Source organism: Esox lucius, chromosome 17 (genome assembly GCF_011004845.1).
Source record: "Esox lucius isolate fEsoLuc1 chromosome 17, fEsoLuc1.pri, whole genome shotgun sequence".
Lineage (NCBI taxonomy): Eukaryota > Metazoa > Chordata > Actinopteri > Esociformes > Esocidae > Esox > Esox lucius.
Genome location: NC_047585.1, coordinates 15,074,614 through 15,091,163, shown reverse-complemented (window position 1 = coordinate 15,091,163; position 16,550 = coordinate 15,074,614). Strand labels below are relative to the sequence as shown.

The window sequence follows — 16,550 nt, the reverse complement described above, 5'->3', positions numbered from 1 at the left end:
GGCCGTACCTGAGAGGTGGGATCCACCTGGGTGATGACCTCCGGGTCCAGGGGTCGGTGGTTGCTGAAGCTCTTGGAGCGCCCCGCTGTGTTCGTCTTGCGGAACTGGGGACTCTCCACCTGCATGGATGACACCCTTTACCACCAGCAGTCATAACAGCAGTGAACACACCTTAACACTGGGTGGCAGCTAGCCTCGCCGAATACCGAAAAGTGACTGGTTATCATTGGAGATCCGACAAGGTAAAAACCTGTTCTTGTGCCCTCGAGCGACACTCGGATTACAGCGTCTGTTAAATAATCGGAACAGTGTGTGTACAAATGAAGATCGTCCCCAGCGACCGGCTACCTTGGTCTTGAGAGAGGAATGGCGCGTGATGGAGGAGTTGAGGACGCTGTGGGCACTGACCGGTCGTTTGTCCCCGGCCTCCTTTACCAGAGCACCTCCCACCGGCAGACTGGCTGTCCTGACACCTCCCCCTGTTGCCCCGGGAGACACGTCGCCCCCCTGGCTCCCCTCGGAAGCCCGGAAGGTTCGGCGGATACTCCCCAACTCGGGTCTCTTCCTCATCCTGACGAGAGAAAGAGGCGGACAAGAGTCAGTGAGAACTGGGCCGGCGAAGGAGTGGCTGAGCGGACGCTTGTCTGAGTGCGTTGAGCGTTACTTGTTCAGGTTGGCCAGGTAGACGTCTGCGACGTGAGCACCGGTCGGGGAAGCAGCGTTGCCCCTGGTGGACACTCTCTCCTCCTGCAACTCCGCCTCAGTCTTCGGACTGCCTCTTCCCCCATCGGGCCTGGAACACACACACACTCGGCGTCAGGGGACAACGCCCACGCCGACTAGACCGCAAGGTCGGTGCTGTTCTGAAACCCGGGGGAACTAGGACGGCGGTTCTCCTTACGTGTCCTGAAGCACAATGTATTGGTGGGGCACCAGGCCGTCCACACCGCCGTGTCGGCCCTGCCACCAGTCGTCACTTGCCCGCCGGAACACCAGGAGGGATGCGCCCTTCTTGAACGACAGCTCCCGGTTGGTCCGCCCGGAGTAGTCGAAGCGAGCGATGGCCTCTATCGGGTCGGATTCTGAAACGATTAACGAGCCTTGAGGGTCAGAAAGAGGGAGGGATGGATGGAGGGAGAGAGAGAGGATAGGGGAGAGGGAAAGGGGGAGGGTAGAGAGAGAGAGAGAGAGAGAATGTAGAGTGAGTAGAGAGGGAGGATGGGTAGAAAAAGGGAGGGTAGAAAGAGATAAGAGTGTAGATTGAGGGAGGGTAGAGAGAGAGACAGCATAGAGAGGGAAGGTAGAGAGAGAGACAGCATAGAGAGGGAGGGTAGAGAGAGAGACAGCATAGAGAGGGAGGGTAGAGAGAGAGACAGCATAGAGAGGGAGGGTAGAGAGAGAGACAGCATGGAGAGGGAGGGTAGAGAGAGACAGCATGGAGAGGGAGGGTAGAGGGGGAGACAGGGTAGAGAGGGAGGGTAGAGAGAGAGACAGCATAGAGAGGGAGGGTAGAGAGAGAGACAGCATGGAGAGGGAGGGTAGAGGGGGAGACAGGGTAGAGAGGGAGGGTAGAGAGAGAGAGACAGGGTAGAGAGGGAGGGTAGAGAGAGAGACAGCATAGAGAGGGAGGGTAGAGAGAGACAGCATAGAGAGGGAGGGTAGAAAGAGAGACAGCATAGAGAGGGAGGGTAGAGAGAGACAGCATAGAGAGGGAGGGTAGAGGGGGAGACAGGGTAGAGAGGGAGGGTAGAGAGAGAGACAGCATAGAGAGGGAGGGTAGAGAGAGACAGCATAGAGAGGGAGGGTAGAGAGAGAGACAGCATAGAGAGGGAGGGTAGAGAGAGAGACAGCATAGAGAGGGAGGGTAGAGAGAGAGACAGCATAGAGAGGGAGGGTAGAGAGAGAGGGAGGGTAGAGAGAGAGACAGCATAGAGAGGGAGACAGCATAGAGAGGGAGGGTAGAGAGAGACAGCATAGAGAGGGAGACAGTAGAGAAATGCGGGTTAGTGCCAAGCAGGTTAGAGCCGGGGCAGATGTTTACAGACAAAATGGTTGGGAGAAGGCAGTCAGTCATATAGTGGTGATCAGACAGCTGTTACACAGGGCTCATAAAGTGGGGGTTTATAGGGGTATGACTGTGGCTGGTGGGATGTTGGTGATCTGCCGGCGGTGGCGTGACAAGCAGAACGATGCCCAGGGAAGCTGCTTCAGGTATGAGCAAAAGGCAGAGTGAGAGAGCGAGTCTCCCCGCGGATGGCGCCGGGCTAGCCGTCGGCCGGGAGGAGATGGGCCGGCTTTCGGCTACCGTCCGCAGGGAGAGGACGGCACCATGTCCGTGCACATTGCTGAGCACTCACCGTCATCGCTGTTGTGGATGACAGAGATGGTGTCTGGAGCGGGGACGTCCAGCAGGGGGGGCTCACAGTTAGGATCGCTGAGAGAGAGACGGAGGAAGTCAACAACTGGCAAAACATTTTTCCTTTGGGTGTGTGTGTGTGTGTGTGTGTGTATACACACCACACCCAATGTCATTGATCTAGGTTCAAAGTTCAGGTTTGGTCAGTGGTAGAGACATCGGTCAGGTTACAGCTGAAGTCCCTACAGGGCCTCTTGCCTTCAGAGTGTCTGTGTGTGTCGCTGGTCATTTAGATCAGCGGTCTGTGGTAAACGGATCCCCCTGACCCTTCTGGCCTGGACTACCCTAGACCTTAAATCACTACGCCCCTCGCCGGAGCACCGCTAACAGAACGTAGTGTCAACTAACCAGTACTCATGGCCGGAGCACCGCTGACAGAACGTAGTGTCAACTAACCAGTATTCATCGCCGGAGCACCGCTAACAGAACGTAGTGTCAACTAACCAGTACTCATCGCCGGAGCACCGCTGACAGAACGTAGTGTCAACTAACCAGTACTCATGGCCGGAGCACCGCTGACAGAACGTAGCGTCAACTAACCAGTACTCATCGCCGGAGCACCGCTGACAGAACGTAGTGTCAACTAACCAGTACTCATCGCCGGAGCACCGCTGACAGAACGTAGTGTCAACTAACCAGTACTCATGGCCGGAGCACCGCTGACAGAACGTAGTGTCAACTAACCAGTACTCATCGCCGGAGCACCGCTGACAGAACGTAGTGTCAACTAACCAGTACTCATGGCCGGAGCACCGCTGACAGAACGTAGTGTCAACTAACCAGTACTCATGGCCGGAGCACCGCTGACAGAACGTAGTGTCAACTAACCAGTACTCATGGCCGGAGCACCGCTGACAGAACGTAGTGTCAACTAACCAGTACTCATCGCCGGAGCACCGCTGACAGAACGTAGTGTCAACTAACCAGTACTCATGGCCGGAGCACCGCTGACAGAACGTAGTGTCAACTAACCAGTACTCATCGGCGGAGCACCGCTGACAGAACGTAGTGTCAACTAACCAGTACTCATGGCCGGAGCACCGCTGACAGAACGTAGTGTCAACTAACCAGTACTCATGGCCGGAGCACCGCTGACAGAACGTAGTGTCAACTAACCAGTACTCATCGGCGGAGCACCGCTGACAGAACGTAGTGTCAACTAACCAGTACTCATCGCCGGAGCACCGCTGACAGAACGTAGTGTCAACTAACCAGTACTCATCGGCGGAGCACCGCTGACAGAACGTAGTGTCAACTAACCAGTACTCATGGCCGGAGCACCGCTGACAGAACGTAGTGTCAACTAACCAGTACTCATGGCCGGAGCACCGCTGACAGAACGTAGTGTCAACTAACCAGTACTCATCGCCGGAGCACCGCTGACAGAACGTAGTGTCAACTAACCAGTACTCATCGGCGGAGCACCGCTGACAGAACGTAGTGTCAACTAACCAGTACTCATCGCCGGAGCACCGCTGACAGAACGTAGTGTCAACTAACCAGTACTCATCGGCGGAGCACCGCTGACAGAACGTAGTGTCAACTAACCAGTACTCATGGCCGGAGCACCGCTGACAGAACGTAGTGTCAACTAACCAGTACTCATCGGCGGAGCACCGCTGAGTACTCATGGGCGGAGCACCGCTGACAGAACGTAGTGTCAACTAACCAGTACTCATGGCCGGAGCACCGCTGACAGAACGTAGTGTCAACTAACCAGTACTCATCGCCGGAGCACCGCTGACAGAACGTAGTGTCAACTAACCAGTACTCATGGCCAGAGCACCGCTGACAGAACGTAGTGTCAACTAACCAGTACTCATGGCCGGAGCACCGCTGACAGAACGTAGTGTCAACTAACCAGTACTCATCGCCGGAGCACCGCTGACAGAACGTAGTGTCAACTAACCAGTACTCATGGCCGGAGCACCGCTGACAGAACGTAGTGTCAACTAACCAGTACTCATCGGCGGAGCACCGCTGACAGAACGTAGTGTCAACTAACCAGTACTCATCGGCGGAGCACCGCTGACAGAATGTAGTGTCAACTAACCAGTACTCATCGGCGGAGCACCGCTGACAGAACGTAGTGTCAACTAACCAGTACTCATGGGCGGAGCACCGCTGACAGAACGTAGTGTCAACTAACCAGTACTCATGGGCGGAGCACCGCTGACAGAACGTAGTGTCAACTAACCAGTACTCATGGGCGGCCCCTGGGCTGGTGTAGACGGGTCCAGGTAGGTCCTGGGGCCCGGGGAAGATGTCCTGGTGGTGGATGATGATGGTTTTGATGAGCTCGTTGACGTGTGCCTGGCAGGACACCTGGTCGCAGGCCTCGGGCACCGACATCAAGGTGGGGCCGAAGCAGATGGCCAGGTTGTAGGGGTCCATCATGTTCTCGTCGCTGAACTGAGACAGGCTGGGGGGCAACCATGGGAGACGGGAGGGTTACACGCACGCACTGACATTTCTGTTGAAATCTAGTATACAACTGCCGTGACTTAAACCAGAACGTTGAATACGTGTGTGACGGGCTGTGTGTGTGACGGGCTGTGTGTGTGTGTGTGACGGGCTGTGTGTGTGTGTGTGACGGGCTGTGTGTGTGTGTGCGCTGGAAGATTTCAGACAGATGATCATGTGACTGTAGTGGCTCGTTAACGACACAGGACTGGTACTTCAAAAAACAGGGTTTCTTTTTATTTCCATGTTTTCTTAACGATATTTCCACATTATCATGATGCCATTCTTGTGTAAAAACTGTTTGGGGAAAAAAAATGAAAGACCTTGGATTTCAGCCTGTTCATGTGGGATGGAAATGTTGGACACCCTGCTGACACCACCAGATGGTGAATTGGTAACCAATCAGCCAGACACTACCAAAACCACTCAGCCAATAAGAGCTAGTTTTCGGTTTCCCCCTCTCCACTAAGACTCCTCCGCTGGCCCAGCTATACTCTTGCCGGTGCTTTGCTAAGAAGTTATTTTCATTTCTTCTTTTCCAGAAAACAATAACAGAAAGGCGATTCATTTTTACCCAGAGGATGTGATACTGAAGTAGAAACATCTGGGGCTTTAAAATCAATCCCCGTTCTTTCCCTCCCTCCTGAGTGTAGGGGTGGGGAGTGGGGGGGGTAGACGGGTAGACAGTCTGGCCAGGATCCACCCCCACTGCCCCCTTCCCTGAGACAAAATCCTTTCCACTGTCCTGTGACAGAGCAGAGAATGACACCTGCCTGGGGGGTGTGTGGTAGGAGGTACCAGCTTCAAACTGGATTTATGATAGAGTACTGTCTGCCTTTCTGTGATCCTGGAAACTACACAGGAAGCTCAAGTTACGCCGCCTTGCTCTTTTCTACCCACTCGCTCCATTTCTCCCCCTACCTCCGCTTCCCGAACGGAGGGTTTAGTCATCAGAAGCTGCGGACTCGCTGAGGTTTAAACTCTTTTAGGTATGCGCAGACGAGGGGGTGGGGGGGGGGGGGCTGTGTCTGGTGTCCTTTAAGACCCAGGGGAGACCTCCAGGAGCCGGAGGACACAGAGCAGCCATTCATACCAGCGAGAGAAATGCAGACAAACACCTCGCAGGCAACGATGGTTAAACTGGAACAGATCGGGATGGCTAACAAAAGCTTATGGCTACATGCAGGCCGCAGAGAGAGACAGAGAGAGACAGCCACAGAGATGAGGAGAGAGAGAGACAGACAGCCACAGGGATGAGGAGAGACAGAGACAGACAGCCACAGAGATGAGGAGAGAGAGAGACAGACAGCCACAGGGATGAGGAGAGACAGAGACAGACAGCCACAGAGATGAGGAGAGACAGCCACAGGGATGAGGAGAGACAGCCACAGGGATGAGGAGAGACACAGAGACAGCCATAGGGATGAGGAGAGACACAGAGACAGCCACAGAAATGAGGAGAGAGAGAGAGAGACAGACAGCAAAAGAGATGAGGAGAGACAGAGACAGACAGCCACAGAGATTAGGAGAGACAGCCACAGGGATGAGGAGAGACACAGAGACAGCCATAGGGATGAGGAGAGACACAGAGACAGCCATAGGGATGAGGAGAGACACAGAGACAGCCACATAAATGAGGAGAGAGAGAGAGAGACAGCAAAAGAGATGAGGAGAGACAGAGACAGACAGCCACAGAGATTAGGAGAGACAGCCACAGGGATGAGGAGAGACACAGAGACAGCCACAGGGATGAGGAGAGACACAGAGACAGCCACAGATGAGGAGAGACAGAGACAGACAGCCACAGAGATTAGGAGAGACAGCCACAGGGATGAGGAGAGACACAGAGACAGCCACAGGGATGAGGAGAGACACAGAGACAGCCACAGATGAGGAGAGACAGAGACAGACAGTAAAAGAGATGAGGAGAGACAGAGAGAGACAGCCATATAGATGAGGAGAGACACAGAGAGGAAGTGAAAGAGGGGGAGTGAGATTCCAGCTAAGCCTGAGAAGTTCGGACAGGATTAGTGTAGCCAGCGGGTGAACACAGCTGTTGTACTGCAGTAGGATCATTTGAATAATTGATTGGCTGCATAAAGCGCTGCTCCAGACTCCCAGAGTGGTGCAGATCGACAGGGGGGAGGCTCACCTCGCACAACCCCGCCAGCGCCGCCAGTATGCTGTCGTTACGTTCCGGTAGTGTTGTGGTAAGGTTAGCTCAGGGTTACTTACTAGTGGAGGAAGGCAAACAGGTATCTCATGACGATTTGCGTGTTGCTGGGCAGAGACAGGAGAACCTTCCGGATGTGGACGGCCCTCTCCTGGAGGTTCTCCATGGCTGAAACCAAGCACATAAAAAGAGTTCACACACACACACTCTTACTGGACAATGTCTGAAGGATATCACCGTTGAGAAACTGTGGCGTCGGCGGGGACCTACAGACACAGGATATGAGGTCATGGAAGACTTCCTTGGGGAAAAGGGCGTGGTCCAGGCCTCTGAAGTAGAGCTTCAGAACCCCGGCGATGGAGTCCATGTCATGATCATTCTGGTCCCCGGCCAACGGATCTTCACCTGGGGGGGACGGAGGGGGGGCGGGGAGGGGGGGTGTTAGGTAAGGCGAGTTGTGGGATGAGCAGGTCTTTTATTAAGTGGTCTGGAGCGGAGTGTTCATATTGAAAAGTATAATATGATATAATAATATTATATAAAGTACCCCTCTCAAAGGCGTTCTTGATGTCGTTGACCTCCACCTGGGAGCCAGACACTCTGAAGATGCCTTCATGGTGCAGACCTATAGAGAGACCACCAAGAGAGATCGCCAAGAGAGATCGCCAGGAGAGATCACCAGGAGAGAGAGACAAAGAGACAGACGGAGTTACTGCAAATTCGTTCAGCTGTTGCATTTACATTATAATGTCCCTACTTATCTGATATGAAAAAATCTGAATAAAATAATAACGAAACGGCCATCATCAAAGGCTCGTCATTGGCCCGTTCAACCAGAGACCCGGGCCAATGACAGCCCTGGGCAGGGTGTCCTCACCATGGCGACTGATGAAACGGATACAGCTCTCCACCATCAGAGGGATGACCTGGCCGTCCTCCTGACAGACGGGAGAGAGAGGTTAGAGGAGGACAACATCCGCCGTGAAGCTAAACAGGAGGGGGAGGAGCCAGACGGAGGCAGTGGGGGGGTGCAGTTGAGAGATCCCAGAGACGGGGAGATGATTATTTACGCTCAGATACAAGAGACACATGCAATTCAGCACACAGCAGAGACAGAAAGAGTCGGACATGCCTGAACGCACACACACACACACATCTGAAGAAGAAGAAGAGTTGTTGGGGGGGGGGGGGATACAGAAGCCAGCTGTTGCTAGGCGACCACTTCTTCCCGATTCCGTTTGTTTGGGTTTTCCACTGATCCCTATCTGCCGAGGGACGGCCATCTGGGCCACGTGCTCCCTCCCTCCCTCCCTCCCTCCCTCAGTGTTACGTGTCAGTGTCAGCGTGGTTGTGCTGTCTGGTGGAGGAGGGCGACAATAGCAGATGGCTTCCACTAGGGGGGGCTACGCTCAATAGACGTCAGAATGGGAATCTAGTCGTATGTCGTCCGGTTGAACTACGACAGCGTTTCGGGTAGTGCACACGGCTTGGCGGTGAAATGGGGCTGGCACATAACGTGCAGGGCAGAGGGGCCGGGTCAGAGGTCGAGCCACAAAACAACACTGGAAACTGCTCTCTGACTGGAGACGAAATTACCTGCTTTCTTAGTGCAGAGTTCCTCCTGTCACTGGAGAGAAAGTGGGAGAGAGAGGAGCACTGCTCTGTCATTATGCTTCCAGAAACAGACACAGATAATTATAAACAACTTGGTGAAGTGTAACACACACACACACACACACGTGGTCTAACAGAATGAGTGTGCACCAGTCAGTAAAACCTAGGAGGCCTCGACAGACCCTCCCAAACACGTGTGTTTCCTTCACCACACATACCTGGCAAGGCAACAGTCGGTCTTCTGACCTACAGGACGAAAGACCCAGGAAGAGGGGGAGGGGAGAGAGACAACTGTTAGTTATAGCAATAGCAGAACCAGGAGACAGAAGGAAGTGGCCACAGCTGAATGCAGACTGACAGACTTCCCCTGGAATACACACAAACAAGCAAACACACACACTTGTCAATGGTTTTGCTGTGATAGCCACAGATTCTGCTACACATCCCAGAGGATGTTCCACCCCAACCCACAGCTGTGCCGCTGTCACCCCCCCCACTCCAGGCCAACACATCCTCTCTCCTGCCCCATCCTGCTCCCCTGAGCCTCCCAGCACACGTCAGCTCTCCGCCGCCAGCTTGGCTTCCTACACATCTTCAAGTCGCTCTCTCTCATTGTCTCTCTCTGTCTCACGCGCGCTGGAGGAAACGCGCTTCACCTACTCGTTGTAGCAGTTACCACGTTCATTCCAAGGAATCTGTGACAGTGAGTGTGTGTGTGTCTGTGTGCGTGCGTGTCTCACTCTCTCCCAAGGTCTTCTGTATCAGGTCGTGTTTGGCCTGCAGTTTGGTGATAAGGTTCCGCCCCTCCAGAAACTCCTTCAGTTTCTACAGAGAGAAAGACAGGGACAAAAAGAGCAAGAGGAGGGGGCAAGATAAATGGAGAGAGATAGAAGTGAATAAATTAACAGATTTAAGGGGTGTCAAGACAAATCTATTCTGGCAGTACTGTCCTGCCCTGGAGATCATCAAGTCACATCAAAATGCTTTATGGGCATGGTGTAACACTGTGAATAACTGCCAAGTCATACTATGGGAATACAGATGAACAGAATTTACATTTTACACTTACAATACTGAATATATTCAAGAGAAAAATCAAGAAAAAAATAAACAAACCTACAACACAGAAAAAATAACAGCATAAGACAGGTTGTCCGCTTGGTGTCAGACAGCAGAGTAGCGTGCTGCCAACACACAGCTCTTTATGTCCTCCCCGAAAGCCACGGGTAGCCTCATTTAATCGGAGAGGTCTTTGAAACCATGCATAATGGCTCTCCAGTTTGAGTGAATGTCTGTAATTGTGATGTATATTTCCTACATTTTGTCAGGAAATGAGTCTCTGTCTCAGGGCCTGCTGCTGTGCTGTGATTGGTCAGCCTGTCTTCTACAGGGATCCAGAGACTGATAACGGAACGTTCTGTGGCAGGGTGCCAATTCTGCAGAACCCCAGGGTACCATCGCTATTCAAAGTCAAACTCCAGCTGTACAGCCGAGGCAGTGATTCGGGGTGGCTTAGCCAAGCAGGGGGGTCCGCGTACTGAACAGGGATACCACTTTGGGTGCCCGCAAGGACAGCAGAATGTAACGTTTTTGCGTGCGTGCTATGAAATGTGTGGCGGCATCGCAGGAACACGCCACTGTCCTATTCTGTGACCGGTGCTCACCGTGAAGTAGAACTGCTCCGTCTCCTGCTGATTGGCTCGTCTCTTGGCCAGGCTGGGTTTGCTGAGGAATGATTCGCTCATGGTAGACTTGACCGACTCCATCGAGTTGCTGTGGTGGAAACACTCGCTGACGTCATAGTCTTCCACCGTCACCATGTCCTGGATGGTGGAAAGAGTGGCCTCCATGGTCTTCTTAACCTGTGTGTCCAGATGGGGGAGGGAGAGGAGGAGAGAAAGCATTAGGGAGGGAAGGAAAAAGGGAAAGAGAGTTAAAGTGCATGAGGGAGAGATGGATTGTAGGTAGATAGATGAGTATGTAGAGATAGATGAGTATGTAGAGATAGATGAGTATGTAGAGATAGATGAGTATGTAGAGATAGATGAGTATATAGAGATAGATGAGTATATAGAGATAGATGAGTATATAGAGATAGATGAGTATGTAGACATAGATGAGTATGTAGACATAGATGAGTATGTAGACATAGATGAGTATATAGAGATAGATGAGTATGTAGAGATAGATGAGTATGTAGAGATAGATGAGTATGTAGAGATAGATGAGTATGTAGAGATAGATGAGTATGTAGACATAGATGAGTATGTAGAGATAGATGAGTATATAGAGATAGATGAGTATGTAGAGATAGATGAGTATATAGAGATAGATGAGTATATAGAGATAGATGAGTATGTAGAGATAGATGAGTATGTAGAGATAGATGAGTATGTAGAGATAGATGAGTACATATAAAGAGGGTTTGTTGAAAAGACGGCGTGACCAAGTGGAGGGGTTCATATCTCACCTCCTCGTTCTCGATGGTGAGGGTGGAGAGACGGAACTGCAGCTGTTGACACCGCTGGAGTAACTCCCCTTCTAAAGGCTGCTGGGCACAAACCACCCCCATCTGCACAGAGAGACAGTTTAGCGCTGATATCCCCAGAAGACAAACCCTGACACTGGTCGCCCCAGGCATAGCTGCTGGATGGGGGGCGTCGGGCATGGTAAAACCAGAGAAACTTTGCTGTTGCAATAAAATAATAGTACCATCTTCTGAAAATTGCATTATTCATAGAAATGTTGATGGGATGGAAGACACCATATGAATATTCAAGCCCTAATCAAACTGCGCCTCTCTGCCTCCCGATCTCTGTCGAGTCCTCAGAGAAACTTCAGAGATGACATCATCCACCCTTGGCTGCCTATGGATGATGTGCAGCACAAAGAACCAGGAAACGCTTAGACCCTTATGGACGTTCACCGTGACCTTCTGGACTCATCAGACCCACACAAACACCCCAACTAAGGCCTTCATCTGTGTCACATGGACACCTTTGGTGGAGTTTTATGACCGCCCCAGTAGTATGAGGTAAGACCAACGGTTTATTAAGCTGCCGACGTGCAGTTCATTTCCGTTATTCATTGAGACTTCTGGTATTAGCCAAATGGCTATTAATGTGCACACTGCATAAAAGGCATCTGGATAGAACGGTGTTGGCTAATTAAATGCTTTTGTTTTGTTTTTGAACACCTTGTGGGGTAATTCCTTCTGATGACTGTTTGATTCCACTTCACTGGGTTTCGTAGTTTGGCCTGATTCTGCAGAGCAGTCAGCTCAGTGTTGTGGTGCCTTGGTGTTTTATGCTCTCATCTATTCAGTTGTAGGGGGATGGGGCGGGACGTGTTGCACTGTGTGACAGACCGTTTATTTTGGGTTGAGTTGTCTGTCCCCGGTCCCATTGGGTTGTGTTCACAACAGCCTCTTCAGGTTTCAGTCAGTCTAAACCTGGCAAAAGCTGGCCCATTGTTCTGAAACGTTTCTTACTGTGTTCAGTTGTAACAGGCACAGTTTTGTGTTTAGGGAATGAGTTAGGCTACTCACACGCCCACGTTGTAATTATTCACCAGCCCTACAAATGGTCTGTTCTCAACGGTCCGCTTTCCAAACAGAAAACTAACTCAAGCTGCAGTGACTAGTGATACCAAAGCTTGTGTCCTCTGTTTTTGGGTACTCACCCTGTAGGAAGTGTATTTGAGTGTTTTAGTGAATTTTAGCCAGCAAATGCTTCATTAAATGCATACGTACTGTATCTCCCATGTGGGACTGGAAGTCGAAGCGCATGGGGGGACAGAAGACGTTGTTGTATGTCTCCATCAGTCTTTGCTTGTCTCCGTTGGGCTCTAGGCTCTCTGCTGCCCCCTCCAGGGCCTCCAGACCCGTGTGTTTAGACGCCTCCACGTTCATCTCGGCTGACAGGTAGGTCCGCAACGCACGGTGAAGACTGGCGTGGTAGCCCAGGTCACAGCACTGACAAGAGGAAGAGAAGGAGGGAGCGAGAGCGTGAGATGGTGGGAGACAGGAAAAGAGTGAGAGTGGCGGAGACACACATAGAGATGAGTGCCCCTCACTGTCAGAGAGTCATGAAAGTGAAGGCATGCTACATGTGAACCCCTCCGTCATGACAATGACAGCATGCTACATGTGAACCCCTCCGTCATGACAATGACAGCATGCTACATGTGAACCCCTCCGTCATGACAATGACAGCATGCTACATGTGAACCCCTCCGTCATGACAATGACAGCATGCTACATGTGAACCCCTCCGTCATGACAATGACAGCATGCTACATGTGAACCCCTCCGTCATGACAATGACAGCATGCTACATGTGAACCCCTCCGTCATGACAATGACAGCATGCTACATGTGAACCTCTACGTCATGACAATGACAGCATGCTACATGTGAACCCCTCCGTCATGACAATGACAGCATGTTACATGTGAACCCCTCCGTCATGACAATGACAGCATGTTACATGTGAACCCCTCCGTCATGACAATGACAGCATACTACATGTGAACCCCTCCGTCATGACAATGACAGCATGCTACATGTGAACCCCTCCGTCATGACAATGACAGCATGCTACATGTGAACCTCTACGTCATGACAATGACAGCATGCTACATGTGAACCCCTCCGTCATGACAATGACAGCATGCTACATGTGAACCCCTCCGTCATGACAATGACAGCATGCTACATGTGAACCTCTACGTCATGACAATGACAGCATGCTACATGTGAACCCCTCCGTCATGACAATGACAGCATGTTACATGTGAACCCCTCCGTCATGACAATGACAGCATGCTACATGTGAACCCCTCCGTCATGACAATGACAGCATGTTACATGTGAACCCCTCCGTCATGACAATGACAGCATGCTACATGTGAACCCCTCCGTCATGACAATGACAGCATGCTACATGTGAACCTCTACGTCATGACAATGACAGCATGCTACATGTGAACCCCTCCGTCATGACAATGACAGCATGTTACATGTGAACCCCTCCGTCATGACAATGACAGCATGCTACATGTGAACCCCTCCGTCATGACAATGACAGCATGCTACATGTGAACCCCTCCGTCATGACAATGACAGCATGCTACATGTGAACCTCTACGTCATGACAATGACAGCATGCTACATGTGAACCCCTCCGTCATGACAATGACAGCATGTTACATGTGAACCCCTCCGTCATGACAATGACAGCATGCTACATGTGAACCCCTCCGTCATGACAATGACAGCATGCTACATGTGAACCCCTCCGTCATGACAATGACAGCATGTTACATGTGAACCTCTACGTCATGCTACATGTGAACCCCTCCGTCATGACAATGACAGCATGCTACCTGTGAACCTCTACGTCATGACAATGACAGCATGCTACCTGTGAACCTCTACGTCATGACAATGACAGCATGCTACCTGTGAACCTCTACGTCATGACAATGACAGCATGCTACATGTGAACCCCTCCGTCATGACAGTAAGGGCATATGAGGATATGTTAGCATTACAAGTAGCATCAGAACTACTGTTCTTTCTGTTCAGGCTGTCACCCATTAACCCACGGGATACCTTTCTCTAGAGGAGGAAATAATACTACAGTAACACTACACCAATGAGACCAGGAGAGGAGGAAATAATACTACAGTAACACTACACCAATGAGACCAGGAGAGGAGGAAATAATACTACAGTAACACTACACCAATGAGACCAGCAGAGGAGGAAATAATACTACAGTAACACTACACCAATGAGACCAGGAGAGGAGGAAATAATACTACAGTAACACTACACCAATGAGACCAGCAGAGGAGGAAATAATACTACAGTAACACTACACCAATGAGACCAGGAGAGGAGGAAATAATACTACAGTAACACTACACCAATGAGACCAGCAGAGGAGGAAATAATACTACAGTAACACTACACCAATGAGACGGGCTTCCTAACAGTGCTCCTACTTAAAGGTAAACAGTGGGAGGGAGGGGGAAGGGAATGAAAGAGGGATAGAAAAAGACAGAGAAGAGGGAGGGAAGGAGGGGTAAGGGTGAAGGAGAGAAAGAGGAGGATGCAGCAATGGGAGCACTGCCAGGGGGGAGGAGGTACCGTGGCAGAGGAGCAATTCTGCTAGTAGTGGGTCTGCCTGTTTAAGGCCGATTTGAGACTGAGAGGAAGCGACTGGCCACTGGTCTACCTGCAGCAGGGAGGGGGAGGGCTGGCCTGTATTCCACAAAGTCTGTGTGTGTGTGTACTCACATCGATGATGTCAGACAGGTCATGGATGTAGTACTTGAAGACACAGCTGTTGGTGGCCTCCAGAGCCAGTAGGTACTCATTCCTTGCCTTGATCGCTTTCAGCTTGTTCTCTGTGTACTTTGCCTGCCTCTGAGACGGAGACAGACAGGCGGAGAGACAGTATGTTGTAACAACTAAAAGGTCAGTGGGTCGTTGCTCTGACAGAGCCCAGCTGTAGAAGGACTTGTGCCAGGTAGAAACACACACACACACACACACAAACACACATGCACACAATACCTTCTCTTTCATCTTCTCTATCTTCTTGACTGAAGAGCGTCGGACATGTTTCTCATCTGTCTTGACGCTGGCCAGTGTGTCAGGTGACCTGGGAGTCTGTCGGTCGTCCTGGCGACCAGAGCGCCCCATCTGCTTCTCTTCCTGTTTCTCTGCGTCTTTCAGTTTGTTCTCTGAGTTGATACTGTCCGTGTTGTACACATGGTATGTCTTCATCACCTTTACACAAGGGGGCACAGGGACCAGGGTCAGTTTGTGTGTGTGTGTGTGAGAGAGAGAGAAACACATTCTTACAGCACTGGATAATGGTTTTGATCTTGGCTTGATGTGTTACCACACCGACCAAATCTAATCCTTTGCACCTGACTAATGTTTGCCATTGTATGTCATAGTAAAGGTAGAGGTGTGCTAACGTCTTCTGCACAAGGGTACTGCAATTCTGTTTATTTCTAGGCCAAAGGACCTTGAGATATTATCCAGATAATATCTGATAATAACTGAGGTGCAGATACGATATGTATTTTGATTCGCACATTTTTTAAAATTCTATATGTATTGCGATTTACTGCTTCTTTCATGTTTTGTACTCCCAAGAGTTTAAGAAATACAATATTCTGTTATTGAATATTAATATTAAACCATGCCAATCATTTGCAAAATCTACTAGTAATCATTTATAAATATATTAGTTAATAAAGCAAATATAAAAAAAAATCTCTTCTTTTGCATTTTAACGTTATAATAAGATTGCAACCAATATGTGAAATTGGTTGAGAACATTTGTTGATACTGCAAACCAGTCTTTAGACTGGCTATGACTGGTTAAGTCCTACTTTATCATAGTGACGAACATAATGTTACAGATTAAATATCAGTGTGTGAAAAAGTTACATAGTTGTAAAATAAACAAACTGCACTATCAATCAGATGTTAAAAACAAACCATGTTCAACTTGGTAATGATAATATTTTGTGAAACAGTGTGAAACAGTGATTTTCAAGAAAGAGATTTGAAAATGTTGTTTAATGAATAGCTTAACATGGTTGCTAAGCAAATGTTACCCACATTTCACTCCTCTGCCAAATGAAAACATACGGGAAACCAAACCAGTGTGGTTAATACGACTTCAGTGAGGTTTCCTATCCTCCCAAAGCTATCTGTCTGAAAGCAGCAGACCGAGGAGAATGCACAAACTGATTTTGAAGTAAATGATTCTGTCAGCGTGTGTGTACTTTGAGGAAATATTAATAAAATATGTACTTTGTCATGACGGTTGAATGTATTCTAGACCCAATATTTTCCCC

At 50.2% G+C, this 16,550-nt stretch overlaps 1 protein-coding gene across 3 annotated transcripts in view; it reads right to left on the bottom strand.

Moving 5' to 3' along the window:
• Positions 1-16,550, bottom strand: part of srgap2 (SLIT-ROBO Rho GTPase activating protein 2) — a 74,599-nt gene that overhangs the window by 4,038 nt on the left and 54,011 nt on the right. Inside the window, exons 6-23 of one of the 3 annotated variants that reach the window (XM_034287157.1) lie at positions 15,250-15,465; positions 14,971-15,099; positions 12,418-12,639; positions 11,137-11,238; positions 10,331-10,528; positions 9,407-9,491; positions 8,885-8,912; positions 8,649-8,679; positions 7,930-7,990; positions 7,600-7,677; positions 7,323-7,457; positions 7,115-7,220; positions 4,614-4,838; positions 2,358-2,434; positions 902-1,100; positions 665-793; positions 409-571; positions 9-119 (exon numbers count right to left, since the gene is read on the bottom strand). In XM_034287157.1, the coding sequence (XP_034143048.1) occupies positions 9-119; positions 409-571; positions 665-793; positions 902-1,100; positions 2,358-2,434; positions 4,614-4,838; positions 7,115-7,220; positions 7,323-7,457; positions 7,600-7,677; positions 7,930-7,990; positions 8,649-8,679; positions 8,885-8,912; positions 9,407-9,491; positions 10,331-10,528; positions 11,137-11,238; positions 12,418-12,639; positions 14,971-15,099; positions 15,250-15,465 (2,295 nt within the window). Of the gene's footprint in view, positions 1-8; positions 120-348; positions 572-664; positions 794-901; positions 1,101-2,357; positions 2,435-4,613; positions 4,839-7,114; positions 7,221-7,322; positions 7,458-7,599; positions 7,678-7,929; positions 7,991-8,648; positions 8,680-8,884; positions 8,913-9,406; positions 9,492-10,330; positions 10,529-11,136; positions 11,239-12,417; positions 12,640-14,970; positions 15,100-15,249; positions 15,466-16,550 lie in introns of all 3 variants that reach the window. The other 2 variants (XM_034287156.1, XM_034287155.1) reach the window with 2 other exon arrangements.